The following is a 16,886-nucleotide window of genomic DNA, read 5'->3' on the forward strand; positions in this document are numbered from 1 at the left end:
CATATAATATTTTTCATTTCAAAAATACATTTTTCTTCTCTGAACTTTTATTGCTACATTCAAAGAAAACCTCCTGATAGTCCACACAGAAAAAATGTTAAGGGTCAGTTTATCAGCTGTTATAAACTAGTTCCCCTAATTTCACTAGATCTAAATCAAGTTACATAAGCTAACAATAGGGCCCAAAAATTGTAGCATATTAATATAAGCATGCATGAATTACACATTTTTGTAAGAAAAACTATGTTCATACATTGATCTGTAGAAAGATTTGTTAGTTTATAATTGTACATTATATTATAGGATGCTCTGATTGTGACCTCCGCATTGAGGTTTCATTATAAAAGACTTGTAATCTTTGAGAAATTCTAACACCTCCACTGTTTGCAGCAGGTCTTTGAAATGCAGCAGTAGTAAAGCCACTGGGATAGAGAAGTGCCTTTTCTTTTTTTCATCAAATTCTATTGAGGTTTCACTCAGATATAAACATTAAAAAAATGCTATACCCTGTCTCACACTTGCATTCCTCAGGAAAATTTTGGCAGCATGCCAAAATAATAACTAAAGCTAAGTATGTACAGTTGGCCCTTTGCCACCCCAAAAGCAACAACAGCAGAACGGCCTAAGTAGCTGTGGAGATGATGGGCAAGCCACAGGTCTGAGCACCTTACTACCTCCCCAGCCAGAATATGGCTCAAGTGGCCCATCCTCCCCTCTGGAATAACAGACTCCTCCTGAAACTAGAAAAAATAGTTACTACTGTCTCTCTAATGCAACATTTCCCGTAAGTCATCTGATCGCAACCCCACTTACAGTGAGAGTAGTTCTGTAAACCCCACACAGTTTTTACTGTCACTGCAGCCTGCAGTTAAAAGGAGCCAGGGTTGTACTGCATCTCAGCTGCTCAGAAATAACTGTTCTTGTACCCTCAGTTAAGCCCTGAATTAAACAGGGCTAATGTGTTCCTGTTCAGGTTTTACTCACTGCAGGGTAGGTGCAGACACACAGTTACCACAGAATAGCTGAAGCACAGTTAAGTCATTTTTCCTTGCTAATTAAAAATACAGGGACAATTACTGCCGTTTGCCTGCCCCTAATTATCCCCTGATAAGTGAAAACTTAACTGAAGCAACTCCATCCTATTTTGTTCAGGGTTAAAATCTTTTAGGCCAATTATAGACATTTAGTTTCTATTAGAATTGTCATTCTTCCAGCTGAAACTAGAAGGGTGTAAACATTCAGGCTTTCTCCCAGAGCAATAATGGCCCCTCTGGAAAAAAAATAACCCAGCAGTAAAAAGGGTTAAATCATGCCCAAGACAGTTTATCCTGGGAAACTGAATATCTATGTAATTTCCCCTGGTTTAACTCCTCTTGGGGACCAGGTGTGCAGCTAAAGGGCAGGCTCCATGCCTTCCCAAATCTAAGGTCACTCAAGTCTTGGAAAGGCATGGAAGCAGCTGCTCCCCTCCCCCCTCAGGGCATTTGTACATGTGCTACAGGAGGGGGTGGGGGAGGCACTTTAATTACAGTGGATCTAAGAGCTTCCAGAGCTTTGCTGTATAGTCTGAGTGCTCCCCCCACAACTTCCCTGCACTCCTCTGTACAGGGACAGAGAGCTATTCTCCTGTGGGGGAGAACCAGGAGGGTTCCCACTATGGCAGAATGCCCCCTCCTGCCAGTCAGCTAATTGGTGGGATGGAGGGGCATTGTCCCAGGGCAACCCCCCCCCCCCAAAAAAAAAACAACATCTCAGAGCTGTCTGTGCCAGCTACTGCTTCTCAGGAACTGACACTTGACCACCTGCCCCCTTCCCAGGCAGGGGAGAGGACAAGTTGTCAAGTAATGAGCTCCCCTAAGGGTAGGGATGGCCCAGGGGGCAGCCCTCCCCAGCTGTGAAGCTCTCCAGCCACAGGGCTGGTAAAACATGTGTATAGTTCAGCTCCTGGGCTGTTTTTCTACCAGAAGAAATGTCATCTAGTAGAAAGGAACATCTGTGTGCAGCCTTAAATTAGCTCCAACTTTAGGGTAATTACTGGGCTTCTACTGCAGAGCAGCTGAGGTGTGATAAGACCCATGCTCCTGTTAACTGCAAGCATGGACAGGGAATGGAAGACTCTATAAAACTTAGAACCCCACTCCTACCTGCCACAACCTCCCCTCACAACCCCTAGTTTGGAAACTGCTACTCTAGTGACAGAAATTTGTGCCACAATGCTGAAGTATGGGATCAGACCCTGCTCTAGATGTACAACAAGGATGGATAAATGCAATCCATTCTGTCTGAGGTAACTGCATACAGAAAAGGGTACATTAAAAGAATATTGTTTTGGTTGCACTCAAAAAAAGTTAGGAAATGTTAGACAGTGTTAATTCAAACTTCTTGTGAATGCATACTCGATATAATATCAACTATATGATCACAGTCTGTTCTACAAGAATCCTGCCTTGTACTGAAAGTACAAGAAAAAAAGAGAACAGAATCAAAGCTCGGTAAGTATCCAGAGATGCAGCATTACTGATGTTTTAATGTTTGATTTTACAGTCTACCTAACACTCTTTAACTAAGGTTTTTTATGTACGTATAATTAAGGCAACATAAAGAGTCAAATTCATTTAGCGATATCTCCATTGCCTTCACTAAACTTACCCCAAGAAAGGATTTTGTCCATTGTTGTTAGACTGCTAAAATCCTAAAAAAATCCTTATCGTGGTAATGGTTTTTTTAAAACAATACTACCACAGTTACTACGGTGATTTACATAAATAATTTAGGCACTAATCTGAAATTACAGGTCTAGGGTGCACACTTCTCTCTTTCCAAAGTCACTGAAAGGCTACATTTAATATCTAGCCCATTTCAAAAGACAAACAACGTCTTCCTTCCTGACTAGAAAAAACAATGTATGTTTGGAAAAATTCAGTCCCCAACAAATTAGCATCTCAACCTGCAGTATTTACTGAGGCAAAGCTTCTATTAGATCCTGTGTTACCATCCAGTCCATAATACTTACCCAAGGATGGGAAATACATTAAAATTATCTCTAGAACAAAGTTTCACAGAAATTAAAAACATCAAAGTCCCTGATAATTCATGCATTTGAATGGGCCTGGGTAAAAGGGGAGTAACTCTGAAGCTCTATACATGGTATGTTTGGCAGGACTGGAGCCTCAATATGTAGTATGTGTAGAAAGACTTGCTTTAGATTTAAAACACTACTCATTTGTCAGTGTTAATGTTTATAACCTTTAGCCCTGAAGGTTCCCAGAAACAGCAGTTTTCAATATATATTTTTGAATGGCAGAGAGAGTGGAGAAGTAATTGGCTGCCTTATGGGCAACAAAATTAAGCAAAACATTTTTAAAATATACTTACAATTTTGAAGTAGCATCATTTATTGACACATATTGTCATTTGCTGACATTCAAGACCTTTGTAGAAGATTACTTGTGTTTGATCAGAAGCACAATGGGCTTAATGCAAGAGTAACTAGATGAACTTCTATGGTCTGAATACAGGGGATCTAATCCCCAAGACTGGAAAATATAGGAATTGTCTGCACCCTACATTTCCATGCTGTGTGAAAGCACACACCAAGGAGGAACTACATTTAGTTGTAGCTGGGCCTGGATAACACAGTAAGAATACTTAAGGCAGTGAACACTCCCTCTCAGAGCACTGAGAACCAAAAAAAAAACCAACCAAACCACACAACCTGCATAACTCCTTACTCAAGATTTTAAGTAATGCCTCTATACAAACAATTGGGAATAGAATAGGAGTTCCATTAAAAAGTTTTGTAAGCCAGCATGGCCACTGTGTTTTCCATATTCATATTTTAAATGTAAACATAACAAAAATACGGCAGGTCGTGTTTTCTAGTTTGTTTTTGTTTTAAAATAAAATCTGAAATCCATTTAAAACATCACACACAACAGCTGACATATTATTGCTGTTAGTAATAGTAAAATTTTGTCTGAAATGCTGTCTTCCTAAGGCAAATGATTAAATGGATTTACCAATGTAACCATGTAACAATGTTTATTTACTTTTTCTAAAAGAAAAAAAAAACATAAATGGCCCAATTTTCCTACTGAAGTTAATGGCAAAACCCCACAACTCATCTAAATCTACCACTGATGTGAGTGTTTTGCCTGAATAAAGGCTGTGGACAAGGCCCAATTGGTTTGAGAATGCCCATCACCACGGTATAAAAAAGTCTTATGTAAAGATACAAGATACTGAACGACAGTCTGCCTTAGTAAATGTTTCCACTGGCATTATTTTTTTTAAATGATTTTGTTCAAAGCACTCTTCCAAAAAGTAGAAAGATAAACATACTTCTCTTAGCAAATGACACATGAAAAATATGTTCTGGCAAACTTTGACCAACTTAGAATAAATATAATTTTACATAATAAAATACTTCTTAATTTTGTTACAACATGTTGTAAAACTGATTAAACACATTTTTTCAGAAGAAGAAGTTCTATAACCACAGAATTCTTTTGCTTCAGTCCTCAATCGCATGCACATTTTTTCTCTCCTTGAAAATATATCCATTGCTTTCTTTTCTTTTTAAGAAGTATTTTTGGCATGGCTGACCTGTGGAGATATGGAGCTAAGCAGAGTCAGTGAATCCACTCACTCTGATATGCACACATGATATGCAATTAAAATCTCCATTCACATTCCTACAAGGTTGTCAATCAAGAGAAAAGCCTTTTTGACAACATTCAGTGAAGCGTACCAACTAACTGCTCAACAGGAACTTAAACAGTAACAGCTTTTGTTACCAGCAAGAATGGATTTTACCAAGATTGGTTTTAGTTGCTAAAGAAATCATTATGTTAAAAATTTGGGGGCTTTTCATTAAAAATGAAAATGTGTCACGAAGCTTTTGTATACAAAGCTATCATATCATGTAATACATGAGAGTTATCAGATGTGTGAAAAAAAACTAACCTTCTTGACTGTAGGAAACAATTTAACCTTTCACTTCTAGAACAATGAACAATGATTACAAGTCAGTATGTTGAGGAAAACAGAAATGTTTTTCTAGTTACATTTTGCATCTGTTTGGTATGCATTAGAAAACATCATTTTCAATATTTTAAGGTGTTCAGTGACACCATAAAGCTGGAAAATGCTTCACTATCAAAGTGATCCAGTTCCAATGACTTATTAGCTAAATACTGGTAAATGATGTGAACCAATTGTTGGTATTCAGAACTACCTCAAAAATTGCATTTTAATTTATGAGGCTCTCTAGAAATTATTATGCACATAAAATCTTTTCAGATGAACACAGAAGGTGCCATGGCTATAACTTACAGTTGGTTTTTAAAACCTAATCAAAGAATGTATACCTCATAATAGCATTAGTCTATGTTCAAAGCATAAATCTAAAAAATCAGGGTTCGGTATACATGCACATGTTGTGCTTATAAATCTGCTGACCTGTGTTTTGAGGAACTTACCTGGGACTACACTTTTGAATCATGTAAATACCAGCAGATATTGAAATATTTGCCTTTTTATTTATCATAGTCTGTAACTGAAGAGAGAGCAGATGCATCCTGACTATTAACAGTCATGACAAATTGCCTTACTAATGAATGTTACACACTGAAAGTGCCATAACTGATTAAACTACAATTTTCCACTACCAGATAGAGAGAGACTTGGGAACTCCAGCAGTGGACAACTCTGATGTTCTGCCAACAGGCCTTCAGGGCACAGTGTGGTATTTAGAAAAACACACTATAAATTCCATATGAATATATTCTAAAAGACTATGTGTATACAACAGGTTTTAAAGAACATTAGATGAAACAGCTTAGGTTTGTAGCTGATGAGCCATATAAAATGGATGTGTTTTAACAATTTTAGTATCATTACAAAGCTGTGTTAAAGAATATTCCTATTGGGTTTTTCTACCCCTCCTGTCCCCCTTCCAAAACATTGCTTGTGCTTTGCATTTCACATAAAATCTTTCTTTTGTCAGTCTCTTTGTTGGTGCAAAATTGGCAGCAGTTCAAATTCAAAGTACTCCTATTCATTTACTGACCATTAAACCAATGTCATTCTAGTTCACATCAGCCAGAGAGCTAAGCTCTAAAAAACATAAAAGGCTTGCTTCACCACTGACGAATAATGTGTACATTTTTACAGAGCTTAAACCTTAATGCTTTGCCTGAAACTAACAATACAGTATATCTTATCATTCCTTTTTCACAAGCAGGCAGCTGCTGAAACGCTTGCCACTTCAAAATATCAATTGCTTGCCAGAGTTGTCCTCAACACACCCTGTCAAACTCATGTATATTGTGCAAAGAAAATGGTGCAGGACTGAAAGCTAGAAATTCTGTCAAATTCTGCTGGAAGGGTATGATGTGCAAAGAACAACATATGACAACCGTAGAGACTACAAACAATAGCAGCGAAGCTAAACACTACATATATCACAACTGTGCCTGTACATATTTTAATGTATTTATTTTATATTTAAAGCATGACAAATGTACCATTGTAGACTATGTGCTACATAAAATAGAAACCCTTCAGCTATTTAGGCTTTTTCATTTCTCTTCATGATGAAAATATAGTTGAATGTTTCTGCCCTCTGAACATTTGTTTGTAAATCAGACAGGAAAAAAAACCCATAAGGTTTTCAAAATGAGTAACAGAAAACAAAAGACAATATGCTTCAAGATGAGAAAATGATATTTTGTTCAGTTAACACTTTTTGCTTCTCTCTGAGGAGCCATAGTCAGGGTTACCTTAAATACTATCTGAGGCTATGCTAGAGAAATACAATATCACTGTGCCCATAAATTACAGTGTACCTAATTTTAATGCAGATAAGTGCTGGCCTATTGATTTGCATGTTTCCCTGGCAAAATGGAAATCCCATGTGAATATGCTCTTTGTCTGTAGAAAATACATTTTGAAAAAACCTTTATGTATATACCAATCTATGCCAAAAGGGAAAACGTAAGAAATAAATAGGCTGATAATAAGTCATACATGAAGCCTGAAGACGTGAGGAGTGTGTGTGCATGTGTGTGTGTAATGCACACATGCATGCGCACACAGTTTTCACACACTTCATTATGGGTTTTTTAAGGGGCCCTGCCTACTAAAAAAGTGCTTACCCCAATAACTTTAAATTAAATGAGGAAAAATGAATGTTATTAAATTATCCAACACAACTAGTAAATCATAAAGGTGACCATAGATATACTAATCTTAAAGCAACAATAGACTACTGAAATAGAAAAAAATATTTATGAGGGATGATTAGTATTAATCTACCCACAGTCCAACTTAAGGTGCAAAACCTTAAACACACAAGTTTCATTGAGTGTCATTAACTGATATAATGCTACCTAAAATGAACAGACATGCTTTTAAGGTGTTAATAAATATTTTGGAAAGAGAATAGGTGTTTTAGGTGCTTGGGGGTGCTGACCTTTGCTGTGTTTATTAGTGGGACAATGATGCATTATTAACACACAGCAGCTGTACCTGAACTGCTGCCATGAACATAATAGCCTTTTATAGCCATCAGGGGAGTGAGATAGGAGGCCTTTATTAACCACTAGACATGATTAGCACATTATGTGAACTTTAGTAGGCAAATTATCTCTTATTGAAATATAATGTTGGTTATAATTAATTGTAAACATGATTTAAAAAAAAAACTTCCCAGTGCAAAACTAAGTTTCACTGTCATTTGGAAATCATTGGCTAGCAACCTACAAAAAAGTGAAGTGTTCCTTCTGCTCAATCTGCTAAAACAACTGTGTTTTAAAGATTGAATCTACCAAGGTAAATCTATCAAAGTAGAAGAGTTTCATTCTAATTTTAGATATAAAACAAAATATATAAACGAAATGTTTCCAACATAAATAAAACTTTTAACAAAGAAATCTGTTTGTGTGTGTGTGTGTGAGTGTACATGCGTGTATAAAACAGATTTTATATCTCTGCTTGTAATCTTAATATATTACTATATAAAGTTATATATTATAATATGCAATATTTATATTATATATTGGTATACATATGTGTTCTATTAAGATTACACTCATTTCTTAAAAAGATTCATTTTGCAGTAATTTTTAAGAGTTTACTTGAAAAAGTAATTCCATAATTTACTTCAAAAAAGCTTAATTTTGGGAAAGAGTATCCCATTAGCCATAGCAACTGAACACAGCACGGAGAGTCCATTATGAACAGTCTTTTATGCCCTAGTAGATAGTCATTAACATAAAATAAATCATTAGCTTTGATACTGAGCTTCTACCGTCTTCAGGTTTCTATGACTAATGTTCATAACTGCATTTACCAAAGGATATATTATACTATTTGAAAGGTTACCTTCCTATTTTATTATGTATACCTTTTCATTCCTTATTTTTCTGATACAAAATGGTGTACACATAAGTAAAAAATATTTTCTGCTTTATATAGACACAAACAAAATGTTTCGGCATAAAACTGCTATATTAACAGGTAATTCATGCCACAACACAGGCTTTAATAAGTCTATTTGTGTTTTGCTTTCTTTAAAGTACACAGTATGTATATAGAGAATGAAACAAGTATACATCTCCTTTTATTTGGTGGCAGTAATTGCCTGTATATATCTTCAGCTTCATGCCACTAACATCATAACCTCTGACAGTCAGAAGGGTGGATATCACGTTCAAACTTTGGGAGATATTTTTTGTATAAGCAATACGGAAGTGGGCTCCAGAATGGCTACCCTCAGTAAGGCACATTTAATAACAATTGGAGCAACTCTTCCTGAACCTTTACATCCATACAAACATCTGTAATAATATTAAGAATCAAAAAAGTCTTACCAGAGAAACTTACTCTCTTTGTTTATCTCACCTGTACCTTTAAAAAAAAGGCAAACAAATTATCTCTACCAATCAGAAGTGGCATAACTGGCTCACAGTCAGGATGCAAATGCTTAGGTAATCTGACATTTTCACTAACCTGGATTTGTCAGATGTTCAGGTAATTCAAGTGTGTTTTGTGACTTGGAAAGCCATGTGTTTCTTAGGAGGAAACTATACTATCAAAGTCTCTCTCAAATCTACCAGCAGCCAATCAAGACACAGTAATCCAACAGCTGAAGAAAAGTACTTATTTATACTGTACGTACAAATTAAAGTTCAGACACAAATAGCAATAGATCAAAACGATTAGATTCAAATATTAAAAATAAACTATATGGTATAAAACAAAGAGGGCAAGAGAACACCATCAATATCAACAGTACCATGAACTTTGTCATAAAAACAATTTAGATTTGAAGATATAATTCCAAATCAGAAAATAACATTAATTCAAGCTTTTGGTTTATTTATGTCCAACTGATTAAGCCTGATTAACATGAAAAGGAGATATTGGGAGAAAGCAAAGATGAAAAGAAATTTGCTTCTCAGCAACCGCTGCTCTGGAAAGCAGTTTTCATTGCTGTTGTTGCTGACACCATGCAATCAGTGCCTAACCATAGAATATTACAATGTTGCCATTTTCAAACTAAATGCTGTAGGGGAAAATGTTATGACCAAGAAAATCTCATTCAGGTTAATGTGAATTCCATGTCTTAAAGTATCATGAAAGTGCTGCTATAATTAACAGTCTGTTGCCACTTCCATTATAAACTGCTAAGAAACATGGTTTATAACTCAGCTTTTTTTAATGAGAAATTATTCCTTGGGCAGAAAACTGGTACATAGGTTGTATAACAACTACAAAATGTTTAACTGATTAGGGTAGATTTAAATTGAGCTTTTTAGTATGTGTGGCCCACATTAGATATCCACAGAGTATGTGCCTATATCACACAAAGAAAAAAATGCCCCTAAAAGTAACCATTGTTCACTTCAGAAACTACAGGCTTACTGGACCTGGAGACTCTCCTCTCACCACTAGAAAGGATACTTTCAGGTCAAGTTTACGTCATACTGGCAGAGCAGCTATTAGCACCACTGTCAATGCTCTCTGTTGGGCTGGGCATCAATATAGGATTTCAGTCTCCAGAAATAGGCATACAGGCTATCACAAAAAACAAACATTTGCTCAGCTGGAAAGTCAAGTATAAGAATGAAGTGTTAAATACTGTCCATTTTCACATGCTTTCAAGGAAAGGCCAGATTTTAAAAAAGTTTGCAAGAATGTAGAGGCGCTATGCAGCCTTACTGTAAACTGCTGAGTGCCAAAACCCTCCCTGATGTCAATGCAAGTAAAGACTGCCCAGTTTCTCACAGGATCAAACTCTTAACAAGGATGTGACTTTAGGTATGTCTTAAATTTAACAAAAGCACCAGAAAACTAGATTGCATTTAACTTTATTCTGTTCCTAATTGGGCACACCCAACCTTGAGCTCCTTTAACTTTTTGTCTACAGACCTCAAAGACCAGTATTTTAAAGGCAACATTCCAGTGATAAATACATTTTCTAGTGAAATGACAAAATGCTGAGAGGCTCCTAAGGGTGCAGGATGTTTGTCAAAACAGAATAATATAGACTGTTCATGATTTAAAAATATGGCAGGAGAAAGTTTCTTCAAAAGTCCACATATAAAATGTTTCCTATATACAAAATCACAACCATGTATTTTCTGAAATACTGGAACCCAGGCAGACATATTTGACATTTACATACAACTCATAATCTACATTCCAGGATCTAATCATCTTTACAAAAGAAGTTCATTTCACTTTCTTAACATGTGGCATTTCTCCGAAACCCAGTACAAGGCTTTAAGCTCTAAAAAAATCAACAACAGATGAAAATACCATCATGCTTGTTTAATCTTCTAAGAAACACCAACAAAAATCAAGTGTGATACAGTAGGTGTCGAAACAGTTGTCTGAAGGGAAAAAAATCTAAAATAAAGGCGTGGATCTGCTTACCCACGATTATTTGAAAACTCTAAAATCCCTTTAAAAACCCACAATTCTATTCGGTGTTCCTAACATTTAGGAATTTCAGAACACAGTAGATGGTTGGTGAGCTAACATCAACAAAGTAGACTTTTGAAATACATAGTTGTGGGACATTTTGCACAGGAGACTATCTATGTTGTAGTTAGGCCTGATAAAATAAAATAGTATAAAATACTGTAAATACGTTTGTCTACTGAAGTCTAATTCCTAACAAGACTCTTTTATGCTTATAAAATAATACCTATCTTTTCCACTGTTTTCATGGTTACAGTACCTTTTCATTTTGTTTAGTCTTTGATTTTTATTGTTTCATTTATACCCTGCTCTCTCTCTTTTTAAACAACTATATTCTAACTCTGTAATCAGGCTTGTTTTTCCTGATTGCATTGACAATTACCAGTGAGAACAGAGAGGATGAGTTGTAGTTTTCTTTATTTTTGAATTAGCTAGCAAATCATAGAAGAATCCAGTGCACAATTCCGCAATCCTAACCATTGGGAGCAGTAAAGACCATTATTTTCTCTCCTACTGTTGGCAGGGGTCAGCATCCCTGTCATTAGCAGTGTCAAAATATAATTATATTACTGCTCTTTATAGGAACAGATACTTAACCAAACATAAAAAACACCACAGAGTTGTAAATATGAAAACTTTTCTTACAGTACTTACTGAAACAGCATTTGGAGATGATAGTAGAGGAGGAAACCAGAAAGAATACTATTGCTGTGTAGGTATATATATTGAACTGATGATCTGACATCTCCAAAAAGAACAAAACCCAAGATAATATTCTACTACTTAATTTGGACAGTGTGATCATCAAATATGATTTCTTTTTGTAACACGCAGTTACAAAGAGACATCATGTTACTTAAAATAGCTTTCAGTTGAATCAACCACTCTTATTAGCCTATAAATGTCAGAAATTCAACTATGTTTCAAGTTTCAAGAAGTGAACAGTTACCCCAATTCTAAATCTGTCTGTCCAGCCTATGAGTTCTACTATGTTATTTCAAAGCTGACCTATATACAGCAGCATACCATCCATTCTGTCTGTTTGTACAAGAGATACCTCACACAGTTGCCATAACCAACATTGTTTGCATTGTTCTCTCACTTTTCTCCCTCCATGGGATATGTGATAAAAACAGGAAAAGTCAGCATAGTGATATATGCAAAACATAATGTGCTTGAACAGTAAATAAAGGAACAGAAGTCTAAACTGTTTAGAATACTATTTTAAGTTGATAAAACAAAGATCTAAGCAGTCTTTGAAACAAAGACTGCCACTTGAAAAGCAGCAAAGATGGGACAGTGAATCCACATTATTGCATTTTCTTTCAAGAAAACATTGCTGTGCTGATTGTTTCTGACCACAGATATACATACCAAATACAATTCAAATGTTTATATTTTTGAACTGCTGACTGATACGCCATTAAAAAGTATCTGTTCTTTAATAAAAGGAAAGTTATAGGAGCATTTATAAAACTTCATTGTCCCTATTTGAGGAACACATTCTAAATTAACAGAAGTTTAAATAGAGTAAGCACATCGCAGATGGAAAAAAGTTAATAAAAAACTTTACCATTTATCTTTGAAAAGCACAGAATTAAGGGGCTAAATCCAGCAGTCAGTACCCAATCAAAACTTCCACTGACTTCCAAGGGAACAGGATCCAGCCCTGAATGAGGATTTCAGTGTTCAGCCCAAGGTAAATGACACCAAACAAGACCAAACTATCATCCTTCTCTGGAACATTTGTCAATCACTCCCACAATGAATACTTTTGCATTTAGAGACTAACTGTTAAACAGACCACCAAGCTTACTGAAGACAAAATTCTATGGGCCTCTGCCTGACACTGAAAACTCCCATCATGAAAATGAGCGACAAATAAATATTTTTCATACTACTGAATAATTACAACAGAGTAGATAAGATTTTGCAGCAATGTTAATCATGCTGATTGGAGGGACTGAGGGTAGAGGTAGAAAATGAAACATCCAGTAACTGCATGCCTCTCAGGGGCCTAACAAACCTACTCAAGTCCATTTAATGCAATCCATGACCAGTGTCCAAGACAGTGATGGAGAGATGTGTTCCTCCTGAAATAGGTATCTTACATGTAAAATTTCCAGCATGTTGTTTCCAAGCAGAAAATGATGCCTCGTGTCATGTATTTTAAAATACATTATCAGTCCAGAATAAGTTAAATAGAAGAGCTGCAACTTGTCTACAGAATGAGTGCCTCATCTGCATTTAAAAAGAACAGTTTGCTCCTTCATACATGGCATGACTTAAAAAGAAGCTTCAACCAGCTAGTAAAGAAATTCTGAAAGACTTTCTAAATTAATTTATTCCATTTACAGTGCAACCCACCAAAATGATTTAAAGCACTTAATTGGAAAATGATTTAATATATTAAAGTAATTCCTGATTTTCCAAAGCATTTAACTTTTAAATTAAATCTAGCCCACTATCTCAAGAATGATGAGAGAAATGTGTATTCAAGTCATTACCTTCTTTTTGAAGCTTTAAATCAACTGATATGTTTAATAACGTTTGTCCGGTTTCATTGCCAAATCAGTCTTCAGATACTTGGTGCTTATGCCTTTAATTCTACCCCAGGCTTCTTATAGGCCAACATTTGAAGGTTACAATTTACAATAAAGGGAACACAGAAAACATTTTCTGTAGCAAGTCAGAAACAAAAGTTGTACCTTGGTTATCACTATGAGCAGTTAAAAGGTAACACATGCACTCTTGCATGCAGCTGGTCCATTCCCACTATACAAAGTTCTCACTTTTCCCAAACTTCTCCTCATGTATGGGGCAGCCTGTAGGGATACTGCAAAACATGACTGCTACCAGCAACTGTACCATCCATAGACATCCATCACAAAGGACCAGCTTTATCCCTGAATTCTTTAACTCTGGTGAGAACCAGGGAGTTACACTAAGGATGTATTTGGTCTTTCTTTTTTTTCTCTTTTTTTAATGGTGTGAATGCTAGGTTAGACCATGCTGGATTTTTTTTCTGGAAACTGGGGGTACTTTGTCCCAGAGCTTCAGCATCCATTTTTAAATCAGATATATTTTATCTGATTGTTGACTTTTATTCCTGAATCTATGCAGCCACTGGCTCTACATATCTGTATGACATGCGAAACCAGCATGACAATGGACAAGCACACAACACAGCAGTGTGTTCCAGTGAGTTTCAATGCCCCTCAATGGAACGGCACTGGGCATCTTGCCCGTTCAAGAGGGTGCACTGCAGAGGTTGGGTGGCAACAAGCGGGCACAGAACAATCCGAAAGAACCAGTCCTAATGCAAGTCTCCTTGCTGACTAACAAGCAGCAGAGTTTAGGCTGCAAAAACATCTGCTGCAGCTTGCAACAACAGACTTCCAAGCCAGATTTTAAACAAATGCCTGAAACACACAGGTTTAAACAAATCTTTATAGAAGTGCTTGTTCACAGCTTTCTCCCCTGGCGGGGGTGTGCTCAAGGAGTGCTCTGGGTAGCTCACACTTCCTAATGATTTCCTATGGCCAGAATATTATTCATGTGCAAAGCCATTCCACAACAGCAGAGAAAGTGCAGATCATGCATAAAATACCAGCTGGCTCATGCCACAAGAGCGGGTAACAATGGAAAGAGCCCTAGCCTCTTGTTCATGAGCAAAAGTAATGCAAAGTGCTCCAGGATCACAGCAGCAGAGTGCAAGAAAACCCAGTGCCCAGGTTTCTTGCAAATAATACCAGCCTGCTTTGCAATTCCTCCTTCTCCCAGCCTCTTGCCCTCAACTTCTCTCTTCTATTTACAGCAATTTAAGCAAGCTGCAGGGGGATGAATAATGCACATGCACAGCCAGTGCAAAGTTGATCTTCTGGGCTCCACAAACTTGTCACTCTTTTGATTTTGTACAACCCCTCCCCATCACAAATTGCTAAATGCTGGTTCTTGCCAAGGCTTTGACACATGAACTGAAGAGCACACATTGGGAATTTTGCCTTTTTTTTTAAAAGGAAAAACAAATCAGAGTTTGTTTGCAAGGGTGATTTTGTTTTTTTTTGTTTCTAATAAAGGGAGCAGGCAACCTGGGATGTCTCCCACATGGCCACCCCTTTTCACCTTGTTTCTCAGAAAGCAATGGTGGAAATAGTGACTTAAAGACTTCAGCTGGGGGATGAGGTTACATACACACACATACAGCAACAACAAAAAATTACTTGGTGCACCAAGAATTACTGCACAACTCGCCCGCCCCCAAACTATTCTGGGGTTTTATTTTAAGAGTCCTTCCACAAGAGACAGAGAAACAGATACACCCCTGGGTTGGCTCCCAGCAAGAAAGGTAGGACTGGAGCAAACGCTGTTACTCTTCCCCCCTGCACCATAGGGGCATCTATCTAGGGCCCCCCCCCCGGGGGGCTTGGTTGAAATACAGCACTGCCCTACTGAAAACAAACATGAAACCCCCTCCGACAGCGGCTTTGGGGTGGCTGCTTTTGCCTACATGTGCAGCCTGCTAAGACAGAGCTCCCCATTCATGCAACAACAACACAACAGGCACACAACCAAGAACACTGAGCAAACACCTCGAAGAAAACAAAACACGAGTCACCTTGTTGCAATAGTAGGGGTCCAGGCAGGGAGAAGGTCCCAGGCAAGGAGTATCAGGAGCGGCTGCAGGCTGTGGTGGCGGTGGTGAATAAAATCTTACGTCCATTGCACTAAAACATCAAGCAAACTCCTTTCCCCCTCCCCGCCTTTTTTTTTGTTTGGTTTTGTTGGACACCCCTCTCTCCTGGTGTATGGGTGTGTGTGTGTGAGTGAGAGAGACAGAGAGAGAAAGAAAGAAAGGGTGAGTGTGTGTTGATGCAAAATAAAATAATAATAAAAAAAACAAGGTTGAAGAGGCTCAGAAAGAGGTGCCTGAGTTTAGGAGTGAAAGAAACACCTTCCCTGCCTCACATCCGTTTGTGGTTTTGCAAAGAAGAAGAACAAAAAGAGAGAGAGAGAAAAAGAAGAAAAAAAAAACTCTGCCAAAAAAGCACCAATGTGCAGCTGTCTGCAAGAGAAACAACAAGCCCTCCTTCTTCTCCTAGAGCAGGGCAGGTAACTTGGAGTACTTATTGTTTTCCCCACACACACGCACTGGGCTCGCTCGCTCTATTTGGATTCTCGGAGTTGGTGCCTCTCTCTTTCTTTCTCTTTCTTGTCTGCTGGATTTGGGGTTTTATTTGGGTGCTGCTTTATTTTCTTTTCTCCACCTTGAGAAGTGGGGAAGGGAGGAAAACAAAACAAAACAAAACAAATAATAATAATCAAAAAGCGACTGCCCGCCCAGGGAGGGAGGGACGGGGGCAGAGACGAAGGCGCTGCGCGCGGAATGGCTGCCCCGCGCCGCTGCCTGGGTGGAGGAGGACGAGCAGAGGGACGCGGTGCGGTGCGGTGCGCTCCGCTCCCGGGCTCGCGGCTCCCTCCGCTTCACACAAAGGGGCTGGCGAGTAAAGGGCCATTTGCGGCCGCCGCGGCCAGGGCTGAGAAGGCAGAGAGGGGGCGCTGCAGCACCCCCCGCCCGCTGCTCCCTCCCCTTCCTTCCCATCCCGCCTCCGCCCTCCCCCCAGCCTGCCCGACCCCTGCTAGTTACTATGGTACCTCCTCAGAGCAGCGCAGCGCGGCAGCGGCGGCTGGCCGGACCTGAGGAGCCAAAGGAGGAGAGAGGGGGCAGGAGCAGGAGCGGGGAAGGGGGAGGGAATAAAGGCCGGGGGAACACAAAGGGATGCCACTCATGGGACTTGAGAACGGGGCTCCCAGCTTTCTAGTCCTGGCACAGTCTCTCCTGCGTGGCCTTGGCCAAGTCACTTTAACTGTGTCCTGGCTGTCACAGATTCTCCTGT

At 38.3% G+C, this 16,886-nt stretch overlaps 1 protein-coding gene across 1 annotated transcript in view; it reads right to left on the reverse strand.

Moving 5' to 3' along the window:
- Positions 1–15,803, reverse strand: part of TOX (thymocyte selection associated high mobility group box) — a 388,101-nt gene extending 372,298 nt beyond the window's left edge. Inside the window, exon 1 of the mRNA XM_019527707.1 lies at positions 15,608–15,803. Within this exon, the coding sequence (XP_019383252.1) occupies positions 15,608–15,712 (105 nt within the window). The 5' untranslated portion in view covers positions 15,713–15,803. The remainder of the gene's footprint in view (positions 1–15,607) is intronic.
- Between the last annotated feature and the right edge of the window lie 1,083 nt (positions 15,804–16,886).

This window comes from Gavialis gangeticus, unplaced genomic scaffold (assembly GCF_001723915.1).
Source record: "Gavialis gangeticus isolate Ggan-Ray unplaced genomic scaffold, GavGan_comp1, whole genome shotgun sequence".
In the NCBI taxonomy this organism is placed as follows: Eukaryota; Metazoa; Chordata; order Crocodylia; family Gavialidae; genus Gavialis; species Gavialis gangeticus.